This window comes from Symphodus melops (genome assembly GCF_947650265.1).
Source record: "Symphodus melops genome assembly, chromosome: 6".
Classification (NCBI taxonomy): Eukaryota; Metazoa; Chordata; class Actinopteri; order Labriformes; family Labridae; genus Symphodus; species Symphodus melops.
Window position 1 is genome coordinate 25,974,701 of NC_136696.1, and position 20,090 is coordinate 25,994,790.

General features: G+C 41.7%; 1 protein-coding gene across 1 annotated transcript; it reads left to right on the plus strand.

Moving 5' to 3' along the window:
- Window positions 1-1,005: 1,005 nt before the first annotated feature.
- Window positions 1,006-20,018, plus strand: slc6a15 (solute carrier family 6 member 15). Its single transcript, XM_079346891.1, has 12 exons — window positions 1,006-1,152; window positions 2,909-3,438; window positions 7,974-8,131; window positions 8,737-8,863; window positions 8,941-9,122; window positions 13,153-13,263; window positions 14,603-14,844; window positions 15,034-15,235; window positions 15,396-15,588; window positions 16,075-16,234; window positions 17,101-17,263; window positions 18,674-20,018. Exons 2-12 carry the CDS (start codon window positions 3,138-3,140, stop codon window positions 19,052-19,054), a joined length of 2,220 nt encoding a protein of 739 aa, XP_079203017.1. The 5' UTR covers window positions 1,006-1,152; window positions 2,909-3,137; the 3' UTR covers window positions 19,055-20,018.
- The last annotated feature ends 72 nt before the right edge of the window (window positions 20,019-20,090 follow it).

Here is a 20,090-nt window from a genome sequence, read left to right on the forward strand (position 1 = left end):
AGATAGATAGATAAAAATCCCTAAACTGTGTAAATATTCTGTAGTTTTGAGCAGGGCTGAAGGTTTTTTTTTTAAGAGATTTGTGCAGAACATAATATTAATCTGTACTATTTTAAAAGCATTTTCTTTAAGGGGAAAATTGTGTCCTCACAATGACTGAAGAGGTAAAACAATTTCACAGTGTACTATTGATCTATTGTAAAAAAAAAAAAAAAAAAATGAAAAAAAAAATTGAATTCCAGTAATGTGTTGAGTCTTTCCTCAAAAAAATTGAATCAAAAAACTGAGCACTAACAGCCAAAATGATGGCTGAAAAAAAGATAAAGAGGAACAATTTGGCCAAATGAAGAAAAATGTCCATAATGATGCATGCGGGTGCTGTTCTAGATTGAATACTTCTATCATTTTTTAACTTGACTGTACCTTCCTTATGAATTGTTTCTGTTCTTCCTGTTTGGTCTAGTCTGCATGTTAATGGTTTGGTTTGGTTTCTTTGCTTGTTTCTCTTTCTTCTTGTCAACTAACCACATTGCGCGGGTGGATCACGCGCGATTTACGACCTTGAACCAAAACCTCAGTTTCTTTTTTGCTCGTTAAAAGCCTAAAAAGGAACCTAAACGTGCATAGCATACGGCACAATTAAAATAAATCGGCATAATTTCCAAATTATTAAACACCAAAATGTAAAAAGGAGCATTTATAAACAGAGGCACATTGCAATCCTCCATGAGGCACATTTCATAGTGGACTGTACCAAGTAGACTTATATGGGGGTTTGCGGATTCAACGATCCCAGTTACACCTTAAATCTAAAATTTGTCAGCACGTTTATTTGTATGTATTCATACCAGAGAGTTGTTGACGTTTTTTCAGTAAGATGAGCATGATTGATGTGTCATAAAGGAGCCAATCAGAGGGAGCTGGAAGGCGGACTCCCCTCTTTCAGCGCGTCGTGTTTCTGGCACAGATAAAGAGGAGAGGCAGCCGGAGTCTGAGCAGCACTCACTCCCTCACGCGCTCTCTCACTCACTCACTGGTTGGCCTGGTTCATTCAGACGCACATTCATAATGTCTGCCCCGTGCATGTGCTCTCACAATTTCATTCCTTGAGACGCATCATTTCAGAAAAAGGACGACTGTTACTCAAAACTGGTGAGTACCATCCACTGCATCTTTAATGGGTTATATAAGGCTAGTGTTTAAGGCATTGCATGATGGTGTGTGTGGATGTAAGAGTGTGTGTGTGTGTGTGTGTGTGTGTGTGCTGACTGCATGGGGTACCAGTGCGCATACTGTAGGATGTGGCTGACCAGCGAATGATGAAACATCTCACATGGATGTCGTGAAGGCTGGGAGGAGGGAGGGACACAAAATTAGCATTCCTGAGGGAACAATTTGTGCCAATTGGTACAACGACGAGCCACATTGCACCGGTGTGTGTTTCCTCATTGTTGTGCGTAATTCATTGTTTTATCCGCATTTTTCTCCCTCATTGCCATTGAATCGTCATCAGTCCTTAGTCATGTGCAGACTGAGCGCTCAGTCATCCCACCAGCATAAACCCAGACAAAGCCCTATTTAAAGCTACTGTAAGATTTAACGTTACACTACTATTGCGACGCCTTTTTTTAGTCTTACAGCCTCCATACGGATTGCAGTGAAGGTTACTCAGCATCCTCGCTCCTTGCGTTCACTGGATTATGAAACGGAGGCCCCTTGCCTCATACAAACGAGGCTAATCTGGAAGCGTTAAATCAAAGCTATTAATCACTTAATCCTCAAAATGGGGGGGGGGGGCATGTTTCTGTTCCGTGGCGTTATATGAAAGTATGTGAGGGCTTGGGGATGTGTAAGATGTAGTAGGATCATGTTTGATGTTGTAAAGAGATGAACATTGCGCACCTTGATCCACCCTTTGGTTGAATATGAATGCTGTTAATCATCATACTGAGTGCTACTTAATGAGAAAATATCACAACAGCCTCTTCTTCTGCAGGACAAAAAAGAGAGGACACCTACTACTGTTTCCTCTGTCCTCAGATAAACCCAGCACACTCTGCTCATGCTTTTTTTTTTTTTTTTTGTATTTTAGAAGATATCATTGAGCATATTCGGGGCTTTTCCCATCCCAGGGAGCCGCGGTGAAAAGAAGTGTTTGGGTTGGTATGCAAATGCCCTTCTCCCTTCAATAATTCAGGAGGCTGGAAACACGATAGTCTCCATACCACGACCTGTCCCTGTCCGAGTCACCGTCCACCGGCAGGCTAATGTTCCCAGGCGTTTCTTATCCCACAGAATAAGCAGTTGCAATAAAAATTATCCTCATCGATGTAGCTGCCAAAGCCAGCCATGTGATTTTCATGTGAGAAATAACTCATGCATACCCGGGATAAAGCAATAATTCTCTTAATGGACTTTTTGCAGAGTCAGATTAGATTGTGTGGTGGATTAATGGACTTTAAAAACTTTTGTAATATTTCCTATAAATCAAAAACTATAAAAATCAGACACGACTGTGCTGCTCCAGTTATTCAGCAACTTAACCTTACTCAACACTTTTGTTTTATTGGTCTTGGATCAAATCGCTAATGTCTTGTGTGAAATGTTTGGGTTGTAATTTAACCACAGCTCATTAAAAAGAAATAGTTCATAAAAAAGTCCCATCTTTTCCTCATTTGCCAAACCTAGCTGACTTTGGTTGCACAGAGTTCATTCAGGGTGAAAGCAGTCACAGAAAAATTTATGGCAGCAGATTAGAGACTACAGGAACTTAAACCAAACCAATGACTAAATCTGAGATCTGAGCAGAAGCCATTCTTTGCGTTTTATCAATGACAAGGCTTCACTAAATCCTCCTTGGGTATTTTAATTGTATTTACTGCTTTTTTTGTCTCTGTTTTCTCCTCAGACATTTGGTGATAATGAAGAAGTAAGAACTCCCTGATCAACCTCATCTTCCAAAAACTGTTCTCAAAAACTGAACCAAAACTCCTTTAAAAAAACAAAAACAAAAAAAAACTTGCACCTTTGCACAGTCAAAGTTCAAACTGTGACTTTTCGCACACGCCTGGCCTTGCCCTTTCAGCTTGACAACCAAAAAAAGACGTTCCACCTCTTGCACTTGTTTGCTTTATCAAATGCCCAAAAACAGCAAGGCCGTCAAGAGAGAGCTTGACGAGGATGTCACAGAGTCTCACAAGGACCTGCTTTCCAATGAGGACGCCTGCGACGATTCCTTCAAGAAAACCTCGTTGATCGTCAATAACCATGAAGGGGATGGGAAAGAGTTTGATGTCGAGGAAGGGGGCTCGGATGGCGAGGAGGAGGAACGCCCGGCCTGGAACAGCAAGCTCCAGTACATCTTGGCCCAGGTTGGCTTCTCTGTAGGCCTGGGCAACGTCTGGAGGTTCCCTTACCTGTGTCAGAAGAATGGAGGGGGTGAGTTAAGATTTCACTGGCATGGTTATAGCTGACAAAATGGAAAAAGTAATGAACTTAATGATAGCCATTCCAGTAGAAATTATAGTGTTGTGTGATGCTGAGGGATATGATTGATTGGCTGTATTCGGAAAACCTGGCGGAGGTGGAGTGATGCATACTGTGGAAAGTCCCGGTGATGTGGGGATCTATATCAGCACTCATTGAATCTCTCAGGTGGTTGGGTCGGTGCTCCTACGATTTTTTTTTAAGTTTCAATATAACAATTTACTGTACATTCACCAGCAACATGCAACAACATAGTTACTGTACAACAACATCACGCAGGGTCAAGAAACACCAAGTATTAAGAAGAAGCACACTCAGACAACAGGTTGGCCAACTTTTACGTGAAGGTGAAACCAAAAGTGTGCACGCCCAGAATGCCGGTAATAATGGCTGACATATATGAGAAAAATGTGAATGTGACGCTACTACGCAAGAAGAGTCAGAGTTGAGTAAGAATAAAACTGATACTGATGTACTATATTATTTTCAGTGGAGTTCTAAATAATCGAGTTTTTACAATAAACGTGTGATTAGCCAGCAAATGCAAACTGAGCACAACCTTTTATAATCTTACCATCATTTGGGAACCAGTATTAAATCAATAACAATAATATTTTTTTATTATTGAAGGTAAAGAGCTTAGTTTATGTGTGTGTGTGTGTGTGTGTGTGTGTGTGTGTGTGTGTTGTATGGACAGACGTGTTTATGGCCTTGTGTAAAGTCAGCTGCCTCTTTCTCTGTAAAATTAGACTTGTGCATGAAAATGCATTTCTCTTATTCTCAGATAACAGAAGCAGTCTTCCTCTTTTGGTGTGTGATGCAGCTTTTCAGACAATGAGAATGTGACTTTTATTACAACAGCATCATTTCAATTGTCCACGTTTATAAACACATCTGAACCGTGCTGTGTTAAGAAATGACATCGTAAGACAGACCAACAAGATACCCTCGAATAGTCACAACTTCTCTCACTGTACTTCTTGGAAGCTTGACTCATAATGGTTAGTTTTTAAATGTGTATTAAGAAGCATGCCACAGATACAGGTTCTGTGATAAATAGATCATAAATAGACTGATGTGTGTGCTTTTCTTTGAAAGATGGAGTGGAAGACTTCCTGTTTGGTCTTTAAAAAACTGCGCAGTGACCTTTCGGAGAGCCATGTGAGCGTCTGCGTCTCTCACAGCAGCTTCGCTAAGATGTGACCTCGTAAAAATGTCCAAATTCAGGAAATCATTTCATGAACAGCTGTGGTTCTGAGCATTTAAGTTTAAGAGCAACATTAAAAGCTGCAATCAAACCACATTTCCCATAATTCCCTCAGTTGAACTTATCTGTATTTTAACCCTCCACACAAAGTGCTGTTGGAATAACATGAGGGCTCACTCACTGCAGGGTTTATAATGTGTTCGAGGAAGGTGATAAGTTGTTGCTCTTCCCACCTGGAGATTAGGTCGAGCTCACTAAAGCTGATTAAATGAAACCGTCTCCTCCAGGTCGTCCACACAGCACATGTGTATATGTGATCTGAGTCAAGTTGGTTTACATGTGCTATGCATACGTGTGTTTTTCCACAACAGTATTGATTCCTGTTCCTCTCCGAGCTCCAACGACACATTTGATGCACAAGAACAATTAACGCGGCCAATCAATTTCTTTGCATGTCTACATGGAAACTAGGTCGTTAACCAGTCTTTAGATCCAGCTGTCTCGTACTCTTCATGTTTTACTGACATTTGGATTTCCACATCACAGTCACACATTTATAAATGTGATGACATGATGGATTTTGTCCATTTTTAAAGGCTAACTCTGGAATACAATGATTTGAAGTGAACCTTATTTTAATCATTAAGTATGATTTTTCTTAGATTTGCAAACCTAACGCTCTCTGTAGCAAACGATAGCTCTGACTATTTGATATTAGGACAGAATAGTATAGCAGATACTTTGTTTAATTTTGCATGCAAAGGCAGAAATTTGTCTTTGACGTGTGCAAAAGTGCAACTTTTAAAACACAAGGTTATACAGTCTTACAAGTTGGCACACTTAAAAAAAAAAAATAAACCCACTTAAAAACAGAAAAATTAGAGCTATGTTAAAGCAAAGTTCTTGTTTCCTAAAGTAAATATTGATAAGTGTTAGACTTAGCTCTATGCACTTTAAAGAGTCCGTACTGATTCAGATATAACTGACTGATCATGTTTTTGATTTTTCAGTCTGGTCAGAAACAGAGGGCTCCACTGGGTCTGTGCAGAATGATGCTCCCCTGTTTGTATTGTAAGACTGTATGTGTGTGTGTGAGTGTGTGTGTGTGTGTGTGTGTGTGTGTGTGTGAGCTGGGGGACCTCAGTTCAAGTCAGCACCTCTCATTAGACTCTTTCATGTTTTTCAGGTCTGTTCTAATCAGCTCTGGTCAGCCTGCTGTGTTCAACTGTAATTAGATTAAACGGGGACAGGTCTGTGTGTGTGTGTGTGTGTGTGTGTGTGTGTGTGTGTGTGTGTGCGCGCACTCCATCTACATCTTTTATCTTACTCCAGGATCCTTTGTGACAAAAAATAACTCCCAAAACACCTTTTCTTGCATCTGGCTCTCCATGGTAACTAACCTGCTATGCTTTTTTTTTTACACACATTGTGAAGCTTGTTAAAAAAAACTGAGATGGAAACACGTGTCGTATAATGAGAGATATGTTGAATGTCTCCTTTCTGCTCATACTGGATGTATGACATTAATCCCACATGTTATTATTGGGTACAATACAAGCATATTAAACTTTTATAAGATGCTTGTAAGTGTTTCAATAGATAAATATATTTGTGTTAATACTACTACAGTGAGCTAAACAGAAGAACTTTAGTGATACTATCATTTGATATCATGTGATTTGGAAGTTTTGAGACAGTCCTTGCACATCGTAATGATGGTGCTGCTGAAAAATGCAGAAACGTCCCTGATTTGCACAATGCTTTTCCTCCCACATTTATGTACCGTAAGTGAAGCGAACCACGAAGCTATTATAAGAAAAAGATGAAATGAGCTCTTATCACGCTGTTTGCTTTTTCTAAGTGTCATCAAAGTGTTGGAAAAGTCCAAAGGAGACGGTTGAGGGATTTCAAAGACAATGGAAACCAGAGGGCTTTTTGATGCTTGCGGATGTCAAAGCCTCCTCTCAGAATGAACCGTGCACTCAGTGAACCAGTATTGGATGTTTTAATATGAGAAACCTAGTAGCTTACTGTCCATACACAAACACATTGGCTTAAAACAAACAGACATACACATCCTGTCTGTGACCACTCCCATCGAAGCCGAACCTGGGAGGGACAGCAGGAAAGGATCTGAATGAACATCCTGCCAGGTGAAAACAATAAACTGTGATGAAACCAATCTTAAAACAAATACACCTATGGAGGAAGTTTTGACGCCGTCATCAATTACGCAAACATTACACTCAGTCTTTCCGTCCTCATTTGAAGCTGTGGTCTAACCTGAACCTGAGCGTAGTGACACGGCGGCATGGGGGATGTTAACCCAGAAACACAACATCAAAAAAATTAGCTTTCAAGAACTTACCCGTCTGGCTTTTCCATTAGTGGCGTGCAGTTTTAGAATGATGCAATAGTTTATTTTCATTTTACGTGTTTGAGGGTGTAAAAATGATCATCACCTCACTTCCTGTACTTTACACTGTAAACTGCTGAACACGTGAGACCATCAGCCTTATCTTCTAAACAAAGACTTCAAGGTTCCCCAGGTCTTCTTCAGCCATCATGTGCCTGGGTTTACTCTCGTCAAGTCAAGTCAACTGTATTTATATAGCACATTTAGAACAGCCAAGTGCTGTACAGTAACTTTAGTAAAATACATTACATCCAAAACATCATAAAGAAAGGTAAAAGCAAATGTAAAAATACGTTAAAACGCTAAAAAATAGTCAAAGTTGTAGTGGACACTTCTGCTGTCACAGGAGCCATACCCCTCTGTGTTTTATTGCACCGCTCTATTACAGCCTGTCTAGATGTTAGTCATTCACCCTGAAACTTTAATTCCAGAGAGGAATGCCCCCTTTGTAAAAACGCCTCAAAGTAATCCCACTGTAATTTAGGTAATGTTAGACTTCAGCATCTCTCCTGGTTTTACAGTTTATTAGATTGCACCGCGCACTGGCAGGGATGTTTAAAGTCGAGGTGCACATTAGGCAGCACAGCAGACGCTTCAATCATAAATAAAGTTACAGAAGCTGCTGCGTGTTTTCAGTTTTTAGTCTCGATCAAGGCAACATGAAGAGGAAGGATAGTTGAAGATTATAACGCATTAGCTGTGTGTGTGTGTGAGCTATAGTAAGCATGTGGCAGATCGAGAGATTAGGAAAAACCGGTGTATGTTTTCTCTGAACTGAATTGGGGTCACCACACAGTTATCTGATGACACAGTCTGTATGCGCACCTCATTTCATCGTGCTGTCTGTGTTGTTTTGACTGGTAGGAGCCTACCTGGTGCCCTATCTCATCCTGCTGATCCTGATTGGCATCCCGCTGTTCTTCCTGGAGCTGGCGGTGGGACAGCGCATCCGCAGGGGCAGCATCGGGGTTTGGAACTACATCAGCCCTCGCCTGGGCGGCATCGGCTTTGCCAGCTGTGTGGTGAGTCCTACAGCGGCTCTTCAATCAGCTCGTCTATATCACAAAGTGTGGAACAAGGACTGAGTAATGACGACAGAAGGGGTTCAGTTTACCTGTTGCTATGGAAACGAGTGACAATAAATGCAAAATTGCTTCTTTACATTTTGTTTTAGTGAATGTAAAGAAACAATTTGCAACTTTATGAACAAAGGTTTGAAATGAATAATTCATATCTTACAAAGTTTGTTTTATAACATAAATAAGACTAGCGGTCCCCACTTTGATAATTTACATACAAAAATCTTTTTTGGCAATTCTCTAAAAAGTTTTAGAAAGCGAATCTACAGTGATTTTTTTGTGTTGAAAAAAATTTGAAAAATTGACCACGAAAACAGGTGTCCTCAATTTTTCCAGCCGAAAGTGACAGTCCCCTTTTGGTACTATAAACCAGAACGTGTGTGATACACCTTAAATTACCTTTTATCAGCCAAAACTCCTTCATGGTGTTTTGCACAAATAGTTGTCTCTGAATTTAACCGGAGCACAGGAGGGGATGGAGGGTGGATTGTTTAGACCAGTTACGTGTTTGCTGTGGGTCTTCTTTGACTTGCCCTTCTTGCCTGCAGGTGTGCTTCTTCGTCGCTCTCTACTACAATGTCATCATCAGCTGGAGCCTGTTTTACTTCTCCCAGTCCTTCCAGCAGCCTCTGCCATGGCATGAGTGTCCACTCGTCAAGAACAAGACCACCACATGTGAGAAAATGATATATTGAGGCCGCTCCCTCAGGGCTGCTGAGCTCAGAGTTCACCTCCACCATTTTGTTTGATAGATGTGGAGCCAGAGTGTGAGAAGAGTTCGGCCACCACCTACTACTGGTATCGTGAGGCTCTTAACATCTCTGACAGCATCTCGGAGGGGGGAGGACTCAACTGGAAGATGACTCTGTGTCTGCTGGCTGCCTGGTCGATGGTTTGCCTCGCCATGATCAAGGGAATTCAGTCTTCTGGGAAGGTAAGGAAGATTTGGTTTTCTGTTAGCACGTCTGCTTCTTACACTCCGAGGTTTTCACTTGCTGGAAAAAAATCACAATTACAAGTGGGGAATTGGTCAGAAGATGAGGCAGTTTGTGGGAGCGAGAGAGGAAAAGAACATAAGAAGTGGCTTACTACAGCTGCCCTCAAATCTTGGCTGGCAGCTTGGCCTACTTAACTACTCAAATACAACTTTTGTACCCTGAAAAAAAAAAATAGGGAACAGTGACAGAAACAAAAGGCCGTTTCTTGCCAAGTGTTTTGGAAAGTCCTCTCACACATTATCCGCTAGCTTCTAAGGTAAAAGGCTCACAAAGTGTGAGAGGTATTTGTGCCTGGTTAAAAGACACTAAATGACTACTGTAATAGGACTTGACTAATTTTCCTAATGATATAGCTTCAGAAACCAGCCTGAGACCTCATGTGATCTTGTGTGGGATTTCTGGATTAGCTTACTTTATCTTAGAACAGTAAAGCTGACAGTAGCGTGACTAGCATCCGGAAGGGATTAGCTCATTGGCCAAAAGGTTGGTGTTTGCTTGCATGCTCACCCCACTGCTCTCTTTTTACAGGTGATCTCTATCATTACACACTTTCCCATATCATATGACAAGCATTAGCCCGATGTGCTCCTGAGGTCACCGACTAGCTTGCGCTAATTGGAAAAAATTGGTGAAACTTCCTAATCTTCCTAGAAAGTAAGCTTTGATAGGGAAGTCATTTGATTTCGGTTTTATACCGACTTCTTATGCCAGACCTGGGCTGGGTCACAACAGCGTTTAAGGTCAAGCTTAAATACAGAATTTCTCTGAACATAACTTACTTGAATAAGTCGTAATATTTGAACAAAAACCTTGGACAATTGACTCCTTACTCTGCAGCCCTTTTGTTTGTTTGTTTTTAACCTGCAACTAAACTGAAGAGACGCTAACGTGAGAAAAAGAAACAGCTAGCAGCCAATGACAAGAAGGCTAACGCTGAAGGTTGTCTGCTTAGCCGTAAAAGGTTTCTTCGGATCTTGGCCTTGCTCGACCATTTATTCCAACTATCTCTTGATACATTTATAGATGATTTATTTTATGTTGTCAATGGTCGAACAAGCTTTGAAGAAAGTGTTTGAATGTTAAAAAAGAAGTCTAATTATTAGATTTGAATTATTTGAGTTGAAATAGCTCAATGAGTTTTCCCGCCTTGGCTCCAAATATATTGTCCTTAACTCGAGTCTAATCCCAGCAGCTGTCTGCTGTTTGCTTGGCTCTAACGGGTCCTTGTCTTTCACGCTGCATTCACTCATCAACAGCTGCAGACAAAACAAGATGGACGCCTTGAACAACAAGAGGTGCTTTAATCTTGGCCTGTGCCACCGTGGCTTAGCGGAGCTAGACAGTCTCATTTCCCCTGCCAGCCACATGCTGCAGCCTGGCAAGAAATGTCTCTGATAACCACAATCACTGTCACAATCACCATCATGGCTGCAGTCGCTGTCAGAGACACAAAGGTTGTGCAAGTCCTTCCGCTCACATCCACAGACTGAAATGAATAGCTAAAACTAAGATGCTCATATTGGGGCAAAAACAGGCAAAAAGGAACCACCCAAGTTGCTTGTTAATGGTACAGTTTTGCCAGATGGTGTTCCTCCGACTACCTGGCATGTCTGGATGGCCTTTTCAGTTGGCCACAGTTGTATTGGGCATGAACGTTCCCTGGAAGGGGCCAACTCCAAGTGTCTTTGAAGTTTTAATCAGCCCTGTGCGCCACAAAAGAATATTAATGCCCTCTCCATCCGTGTTCACAAAGCCTCCCCGAAGAATATCCCCACAGCGATCTGCATTTCTCTCCCCTTTTTGTGTGTGTGTGTGTGTGTGTGGGTGGGCGTGAAAGGGATCAGACCATTTTGGTTACCATGGTTATACGCGCTCTTTTGGCTTGGCTTGATTGTCAAGAGTGTGTCAAAAAGGAGATGGAGGGGGGGAGGGGAGCGATTAAAAAATGATGAATTTCAAGTGTTTTTTGAAGTCGCCCCAACACCAGATCAAGTATCAATCTTTATTTTATTTATTTATATAAATCAATATCAATCTGCAGAAAAATGACAACTTTTAGATGTCCAAAATAATCTTTAGATTACTGACACTCAGTGCATGAAGACAAGCATGTATGCCTGTAATTCTGAAACTTTTTCTCTGTGAGTTCATGAAGGTAACAGAGCAGTTGTCAGAGTGTGACCTTTGCAAGCAGCACATGTTATCAGCCCCGACATTTCATCTTTCATTCTCTCCTTTCGTAGAGGTTACAAAGCTGTAAATATCTGCTTATCACACGCAGACAAGCAGAACAGCAGCCTGTCTGGCTTTGTGCTGACCAAGGTCATCACTGTGTCCACCAAAAAAAAAAAATCTCACAGGTCTCATCTAACGAACTAAGTGTATCTATATCTATCTACTGTGTAGCTCAATAACACATTTATGTCTTTGTAAAAATGTGTGGCAAATACACAGCAGGGATTTCCCCAGTGTGGTTTCCTGCAAAGGTTTTTTTTTTTCTTTGTCTAGTCGCTCATCAGAAACATCTAGTTTCACTTATTTTGAGCCACATTCATTCAATAGGTCCAGATAAAAAAAAATAAAAATCTTATTTCAAGATATAAATCACACAAAAGCCTCCATTGCCTGTAACAAGTAAAAAAAAAAGTCTACTGGTGGGGCGAGCAGATTTTACGTGAGTTTTTCAATGAGATGAAAGTACAGCTAATTCTAAAACACTCAACATGTACGTTTGAATTCCCGTGGTCATGCAGGCTGCTTTGTTTCTGTGTTTTATATCTTAATAGAGATATTTTAGACTGAAAATCGGACAAATACACTTGCTTGAATGCGAGTTTGTTCAGTGTGTTAAGGCCTATACATTAGAAGAGGACAAAGGCACATTACACTCTCTCCTTCAGAGCGAGTATGGACCACCATGTAAGAGCCTCGAGGTCTCTGAATCTCACTAAACAAGAGTATGACTCAGCCCCAAACTATCTCTCAATGCCTGCACCCAAACCACAATGCTCAGCCTATAAAGCAACATGTCACAGGCGAGCGTCTGAGTCAGGCGTCTCAGCCTTTCAAGTGTTCCCGCGTCTAAACAGAGGAGGAGGAGGAGAAGGAGGCCCGCTGTCTAATTAGCAAGATAATTGGACGAAGGGTCTTGCCCAGGCTCTGCAGCTATCCCAGATCAGACCTGGGTCCTCTGCTGAGTTCTATGGTACATGAAGTCATCACCACGTGCGCTGTGAGTGATGATGTCAAAGATGCATGACATGAAGTCGAGAAAATATTGTTTGTCTGAAACTGTAACAAAGAGGCAGAATCTAATCAAACAAGGAACACATGAGGAGAAAAGGAAGATAATGTTAACTATAGTGTGGGTTTTTTTCTGCTGTCTTCTAAATGTTTGTTTGTTTAGTGTTCTATGAGTCAAATCCCCCTCGGAGCAATAAAAGTTTTCATTCACATGTTTTTACCTGCATTGAACCGTCATCTTCATAAAACAGAGGTTTCCTCTTCTCTCTCTGTTGGATGAACAGGAACTTCAATAAAATGCAGAGTCAATCAGTTTGTGATATTACTACATCATGATTTTTGATGTTTTTTTTAAAGCGTATCTCTATGTTATCTGTATTTAACTGATATTTTAATGGACATAAATGTTGGGTTACGGTTTAGAGCTTATCCAACTTCCAGGCCTGGATGTAGTATTTTAATTGTTATGCTACATGTTGTCTTCAGTTATATCTCCAAGTATGTTTATTTCTGTCTACATCCACTGATCATCTGATCATTATGGTAACAAACTGTAATGTTTTATTTATCTGTCTTCATGTATGGCTTTAAGTCTCAGTGTTATTCTTCTGAGGTAGAATTAAGGCTCCATAAAACCTGACGAGTGCCCTTATAACTTGCTCCTGCTATTTATAGCCGAGTGTTTTAGCGGTTTAACAGGACTAAGGGTTTCTTTTCTTGCAGGTGATGTACTTCAGCTCCCTGTTCCCGTACGTTGTGCTGATTTGCTTCCTGGTGCGTGCTCTGCTGCTTGAGGGCTCCATGGATGGGATTCGACACATGTTCACACCCAAGGTAACTTTTTACAGTCTTTTTCTAATCTACCAATTATTGTGTGTTTAAAATGCTCAAACTAGTGACATGTGCACACTCCGGAGTTTGCAGGTGATGTTTTCAAATCTCATTTAGTCTGATGAAATAATGGGGAACAAAGATTTTTAAGATTTAGTTTTGGGCTTTTTATGCCTGTTAGAAACCAGGGTCGGACTTTAACCAAGACTTCTGTACATGGGGTGCGACCTCACCGCTGGACCATCTGCGCCTCATTAGGGTTTGATTTTATATGACAAAAGGGAATCAAATCCTGTTTTCTCGGTCAACGTTACCTGTGAATTTTCTTTCAGTCGACTTATTGTTTCATCCTTGAAGCTGTTTTTGATGAAACCCGTGTGGAACCATCCAGCTTGGATATCCGCCTTTATTCATCTGCTACGTCTCCTGAAGAAAAGAAAATTTCTCCTTTTTAAAATATGTTATTTTATTCATGACTGGTGCCATACAAATGAACTTTATTTAAACACTAACAGTTAGGAGTGCACATGAGGGCTTTGTGCATTACAAACCAGACAGTTGAAAGAAGTCCAATGGCTGTTGGAAAAAAAAAGGTTGTCTGAACTCAAAAATTATATCTGCGCTGTGATTGGCTGGCTCTTTAGCAGTAACAGGCCAATGGCACCTCAGGCTGCAGAATCATATCACCATGGAAACTGCAGGAGTCAACTGAGGTTTTATGTAACCAACCAGCCAAAAAGACGCTCTCCCACAGCAGAGCGTGTCCGTCCGTCCGCGTCACGTGTCTGCTCAGTCTCGACAGTTGACATCTCAAGACTTCAAAAGAAAACGCTCCGTCTCTGTCTTCTCCCGTGTTCATCAAAGTCCTGCTGCGCTTCTGCTCTGCTTTGTTCCTACTCCGAGCATTTTGAAATCCAGCACCAGGAAACTGTCAAGATGCCAGCTGCCATTTGAAAAGAGACGAGAATGAGAATCAGCAAAATACGGACAGAAATAAACACTTGGAATAACAGGATTGGGTTTTTAGACTGGAGAGTGATATTCATCTTATATATACAAAATCATAAAGATTTTTTTTTTACATCTACATACATTGTCCCCAAATGCTTGTATTAACATTTGCCAAATGATGCAAATCTGAATTCTCTTGTCTGTAAGATGCACTTTGTATTCATTTTCATCAGATCATCAGGCTGTGTAGGTTAGTTAGCATAAGGGCAGCATTCATAATCATTAAAAAAATCAGTGAGCGAATGACACGTGAATAACTTTATATGAAAACAGGAATAACTGTTTCCCTTAAACAAACTCAGCCTCGTACCTGTGTGTGTCACGCTTCCAGTTGGAGATCATGTTGGAGCCGAAGGTTTGGAGAGAAGCTGCAACCCAGGTCTTCTTCGCTCTGGGCCTCGGCTTCGGCGGCGTCATCGCCTTTTCCAGCTACAACAAGCGGGACAACAACTGCCACTTTGACGCCGTCTTGGTGTCTTTTATTAATTTCTTCACCTCTGTGCTGGCCACCCTGGTGGTGTTCGCCGTGCTGGGCTTTAAAGCCAACATCATGATCACCAAGTGTGTCGATCTGTGAGTAGGAGCTTCTTCTCTTCTTCTTCTTCTTACACTGCACCAGTGTGTCCTGCAGACCATCAAGGGGTTCATCTATGATTTCAGCTGATGAAGATGTGCAGCACGATAAAAGGGAACGCTTTACACAATTAGCAACAGCTGCTAACGATTAATGATTTCTTTTTTTTTCTTTTTTCTTTTTTTTAGGAACTTCAAGAAGATTGTGTCGTTGACGGAAAACGGCATGATTGAAGCAAGCCTGATCCCCCACCATATCAACCTCACTCATCCCACCCAGATCAGCAATGTGGATTACATCGAGACCTTTAACGTCATCAAAATGGGGAAGGAGGCCGACTTTCCTAAACTGGGACTGGAATCCTGCAGCATCGAGGACGAGCTCAATAAGGTTTACAAAATGAAATGTCAACAGTTGCTTCAGATTTGGATGAAAGGCCGACTCCCATACCTGTGCTGTGAACATCATGGCTAACAGGGTGTTAGCTTAGCTTAGCACAACGTCAAAACTAGAACAACATCTCCTTTCTTTTTCTCTCCATCTACCACAGGCGGTCCAAGGCACAGGCTTGGCTTTCATTGCCTTCACAGAGGCCATGACGCACTTCCCAGCCTCGCCCTTCTGGTCCGTCATGTTCTTCCTCATGCTGGTTAACCTTGGCCTGGGCAGCATGTTCGGCACCATTGAGGGCATCCTCACTCCACTGATAGACACTTTCAAAGTCCGCAAGGAATTTCTTACAGGTTTGAGATGCCTCTTATTTCATTTGTTTGCAAGCAAGCCTGCAATCTGAAGGAATGTTGTAATAGTATTGGGTACATCCATGCAGGTGTTGTTTGTAAGATATCTCACATGAGTCACTTGATGCAGGATTGCAAATAGTGCTCTGCAGACTTCCTGTATGGTGAATATTGAGGTTGTCTTCCCAGTATGTCCATTAAATCTGAAGCAATATTACTATTAGGAAACAGGAAATGGGATACAGACTCTGCAGCTTACCCAGACAGCTTAGGTTGTGTAATATTAATTTGAGTATTTCCACATTTACCCGTTTTTTAAACGGGTCAACTTGGCAATAACTTTACAGCAGATGAGAGTCACACTTTGAGTGTAATTACTTTTCTTTTGAAGAGAGAGATATTTTATTGATGTAACTTTAAATATAGACCTTGACGTCTCACACTGACTATAACAGCACGCACAGTAACTAACCTGCTCCTCTCTTGCAGTGGGATGCTGCGTGTTGGCCTTCTCCATCGGGCTCCTGTTCGTTCAGCGCTCAGGGAACTACTTTGTGGCCATGTTTGACGACTACTCTGCTACTTTGCCTCTGCTCATAGTGGTGGTGCTGGAGAACGTGGCAGTCGCTTGGGTTTACGGGATCGATAAGTAAGTACACCACATGATCGTCGGCATATCGGCAAACTCTGAAAGAATCACTCGTTATTTGAAACGCAGAAACTTGACATGACTTGACAGGTGTTACGGCCCTATAGGGGGCTGACGAGAACCAACAGACCCAATAAAACACCTTACCAAAGTCAACCCAATGTCCATTTATTAACAGATAAACTAAACGAACAAAGATCAACTCAAAACTAATGTAACTTCACACAACAACATGCAGAGAGGCGTCCCAACTCCAAAACCTTTGAATCTGAAGCCAGCACCGGGCCTCAAAGCTCTGAGGCCACGTTGATCGATCAGTAGATTCATCTGGGCAGAGTTGACGACAACAGAAGGAAATAAGACTGATAACAAAGTACAGCACAGTATCATCTGCATATTAACGTCTGAATAACTCATTATTTGAAGCATAAACTTTAGAGGCCAAAGAACTTGAATTAACTGGATTTATAAGAACGCCCCATTATTATTTTCATATGTTAAAATGTGCTGCATTTATTGAGCAAAGAGGGAACCTGTACAGGAAATATTGTGTACAAAATAATAATAGTATAAATCGGCTTTTGTATATTAAATGCAAAGTTAACTTGGTTCGTTTGACCTTGCATAGCGTAACAGTCTGAACTTATGGCAGCGTCACACACCACATGTTGTGAGTATCACTGTTCCTGAAGGCAGCTATTTCTGGAACCATTCTTTTTGTATTTGGTTTGAATAAGACAATTACACAAAAGCCATATAAATAGCATAAAAAGACCATAAAGCAGAATTCTGAAACAATAATGAATTCTTTACCACAAACATCTGATCTCACCTCTTGCTGTGTCGCTCTCTGTCCCCCCCCTCAGGTTCTTTGAAGACTTGAAGGACATGCTGGGCTTCACACCGTACCGCTTCTACTACTACATGTGGAAGTACATCACGCCCATCCTGCTTCTTGTTCTCCTGGGCTCCAGCTTCGTCCAGCTGGCTATGACGCCCCCCAGTTACAGTGCCTGGATACAGGAGGAGGTGAGTCAGAGCTCGGCCTCGTCTCTCGTGGGACCCGGGTTCAATGGGGGTGGAAGTTGTCTCACTTGTTACAAAACCAGGAACAAGTACAAAGCCAATTAAAGGGTTCAAAGTGATGATGCAGTCGTTTAAAAATGACAAACAAACATTCATGCATCTCCGTCCTTCAGACTAACAATAGGATGTAGAGCCACAGTAGAAGCTCTGCAGGCAGCTTGATGATCAAGAGAAGCTGGTCACATGAGCGGTTCAGCAGGAAGGAACACATACTGTACATGCATGTGGGGCTCACACCGAAGAAGCTAATGAAGTTTACCTGCAGCTGAACTAATCATCACTGTGACTTGGATTTATTTAATGATTGGTCATTGTGGTTCATGAAGGTCAGACTCTCAATGCCTTCAGGTAGACTCCTGACTCCTCCGTCATCATTTAACATTTAGACTGAAAACAAAGAAACACTTACAATATCCAACGTGATGTTTGGACACTGTGAGACATGCTCCTTCTCAGACATGTTTGGACACTTCAATTGGCTGATATCGAATTCAAAACATGAAGAGCTGAGGGCTCAGTGGCAGTGCGTGCGTCCCCATGCATCCAGACCATAGTCCTCACGCGGCTCGCGTCCAGCCTGTGGCTCCTCCCCCGCACGTCTCTCTCCTCTCTCTCTCTCTCTCTCTCTCTCTCTCTCTCTCTCTCTCTCTCTCTCCATTTCCACCTGTCTACTTTCCTCCCTCTATAATAAAGGCAACTATGCCAAAATAAATCTTTAAAAAAACCATTACGAGCTTCTGGTTTGAATAGTGAAGAACTGGAATTTTGCCTGTTTGAATTAAATATGATTCAGCAACAACCAGGACACATTTTCTTTACATTTTTAGTGTCCCAATTGTTTTTTGATACTGGGATTATTCTCTAAAAACATTATCGTAAAACATTAATAAAATCAGCCTTTCCATTTATACATGTCTGACATATTTCTGTAACTTTTAACTTCCAACCTAAAGTCTACAAATATATGATTATATTAGATATTGCAATATCAGAATGACACTCACATGTATGAAACTGCAGAATGTTGGACTACTTTTTGTGGGCACAAAACACAAATAGACTTTTTGTTTAAAGACCACCTCAGCCTCGAAGGAAAAGTGTGATTCGACATTCAATTCTGTGTAGTTCATGAAGCAGGCTTTTGTATAAACCAGTGTCTACTGAATAAACTGATCACAAGATACTGTGGGGGGTGAACCAGCCCTGCTTAATACTTTAAATACTCCAGGCCTGCATTCCTGCTATTTAAGCGGTCCTACTGCTCACTATAATCAGCACGGAGAAATAACTGAAAAAAAACATTTCAACATTTAAAACCACTTACCAACTTTTTTTGATGTTTTTACCCTCCAGGCCATGGAGCAGTCCTTGATTTTCCCTCCATGGGGCATCGTGGTCTGCATCTCCCTGGTGGTGATGGCCATCATGCCCGTGCCCGTGGTCTTCGGCCTGCGCTACTTCAACGTCATCGACGAGAACACGAGCGGACTCTCCTCCGTCTCCTACAAGAAGGGCCGCATCATCAAGGAGAGCGCTCGGCCGGGGGAGGACGACGACGCCAGCCTGATCCACGGCAAGTCACCCAGCGAGGCGCCCTCACCCATGCCTGGGAACAGCATCTACCGCAAGCAGAGCAACGGTGGCGGTCCTGAGGCTGACACCGCTCCAAACGGCCGTTATGGCATCGGTTACCTGATGGCCGACATGCCAGATATTCCCGAGTCGGACTTATAGACTGACTGTAAAATAAGCCCCGCTAAACTGGCCTTTCCTCCCCCTCCACCCCTCTGCGTGCGTTTAGTTGGCTATAACATTGATGTATATTTCACTTGTACTGTATATTCCTTGTAGATATCGTAGCTGCTATATTTTTTTTTGTCATCTCTGAACCTTAGCCGTCTACTGAAACATAACAAAAAAAAAAAAGTGTGGGAATAAATGTCATCCTCGTCTTATCCTTCTCTCCTTTGCTTTTGGCTGTGTCCCAAACTCTCCTCTAGCTCGTTCTCCCTCCACCGTTTGATCGCCCCCCCCTTCTTTGCAGGTCATTTAAAAGGTGTAAGCAATAAGGTGGTCTGCACCACCGGGCCTACTTGAACAAACTAAACAAATCTGCAAAGAAGAAAGCAAGCGAGAGGGTTGGAGGAGAGACTTGGGACTGAAGCTGTGTCTATGGGCAGTGTAAATCACGCCAGCCTCAAGTCCTGCTGAATAGATCTGTAACTTGTGTTCAATATGACTAACCTTACTGCTGGACAACAAGTACTGAGATCATTAGCAGTGTCGCCGCTCCGGATAGCGTAATGATGCAAGAAAGTCGAGATGAACCGAGCGCAAACAGCAAAAAGATGGCCTTTGAGAATCACTCCCATGATTGTCTGCGACAAAGTGTGCCTAAGTAGTTTATATTTGTTTATAGAATACATGACAGATGTTGTATATTTAAGGTATTCTGTAAATACAATATAAATATTATAAATATATTTATCTTGATAGTTTGGATATCAGAACATCATGTTTTTAAGGTTCAGAGGTACTGCAAATCCTTAACTCCCACGTCTTTGTTTTTTACTAATGTGCTGTCTATGTTTGTGAGGACCGAGTCCTCCGTGTAAATAATTTTTTTTTTCCATGAAATGGCTTCAAATGTAATGTCTTTTTTTCCCCCCCATCAAGATTAAAGATCAAATATGGTCCAGACCCTGAAACTCATGTTTGTCATTTCTTCTGTCTTTTACGGAGCGGTGGTCTTTCCTTGGGCCAGATGGCA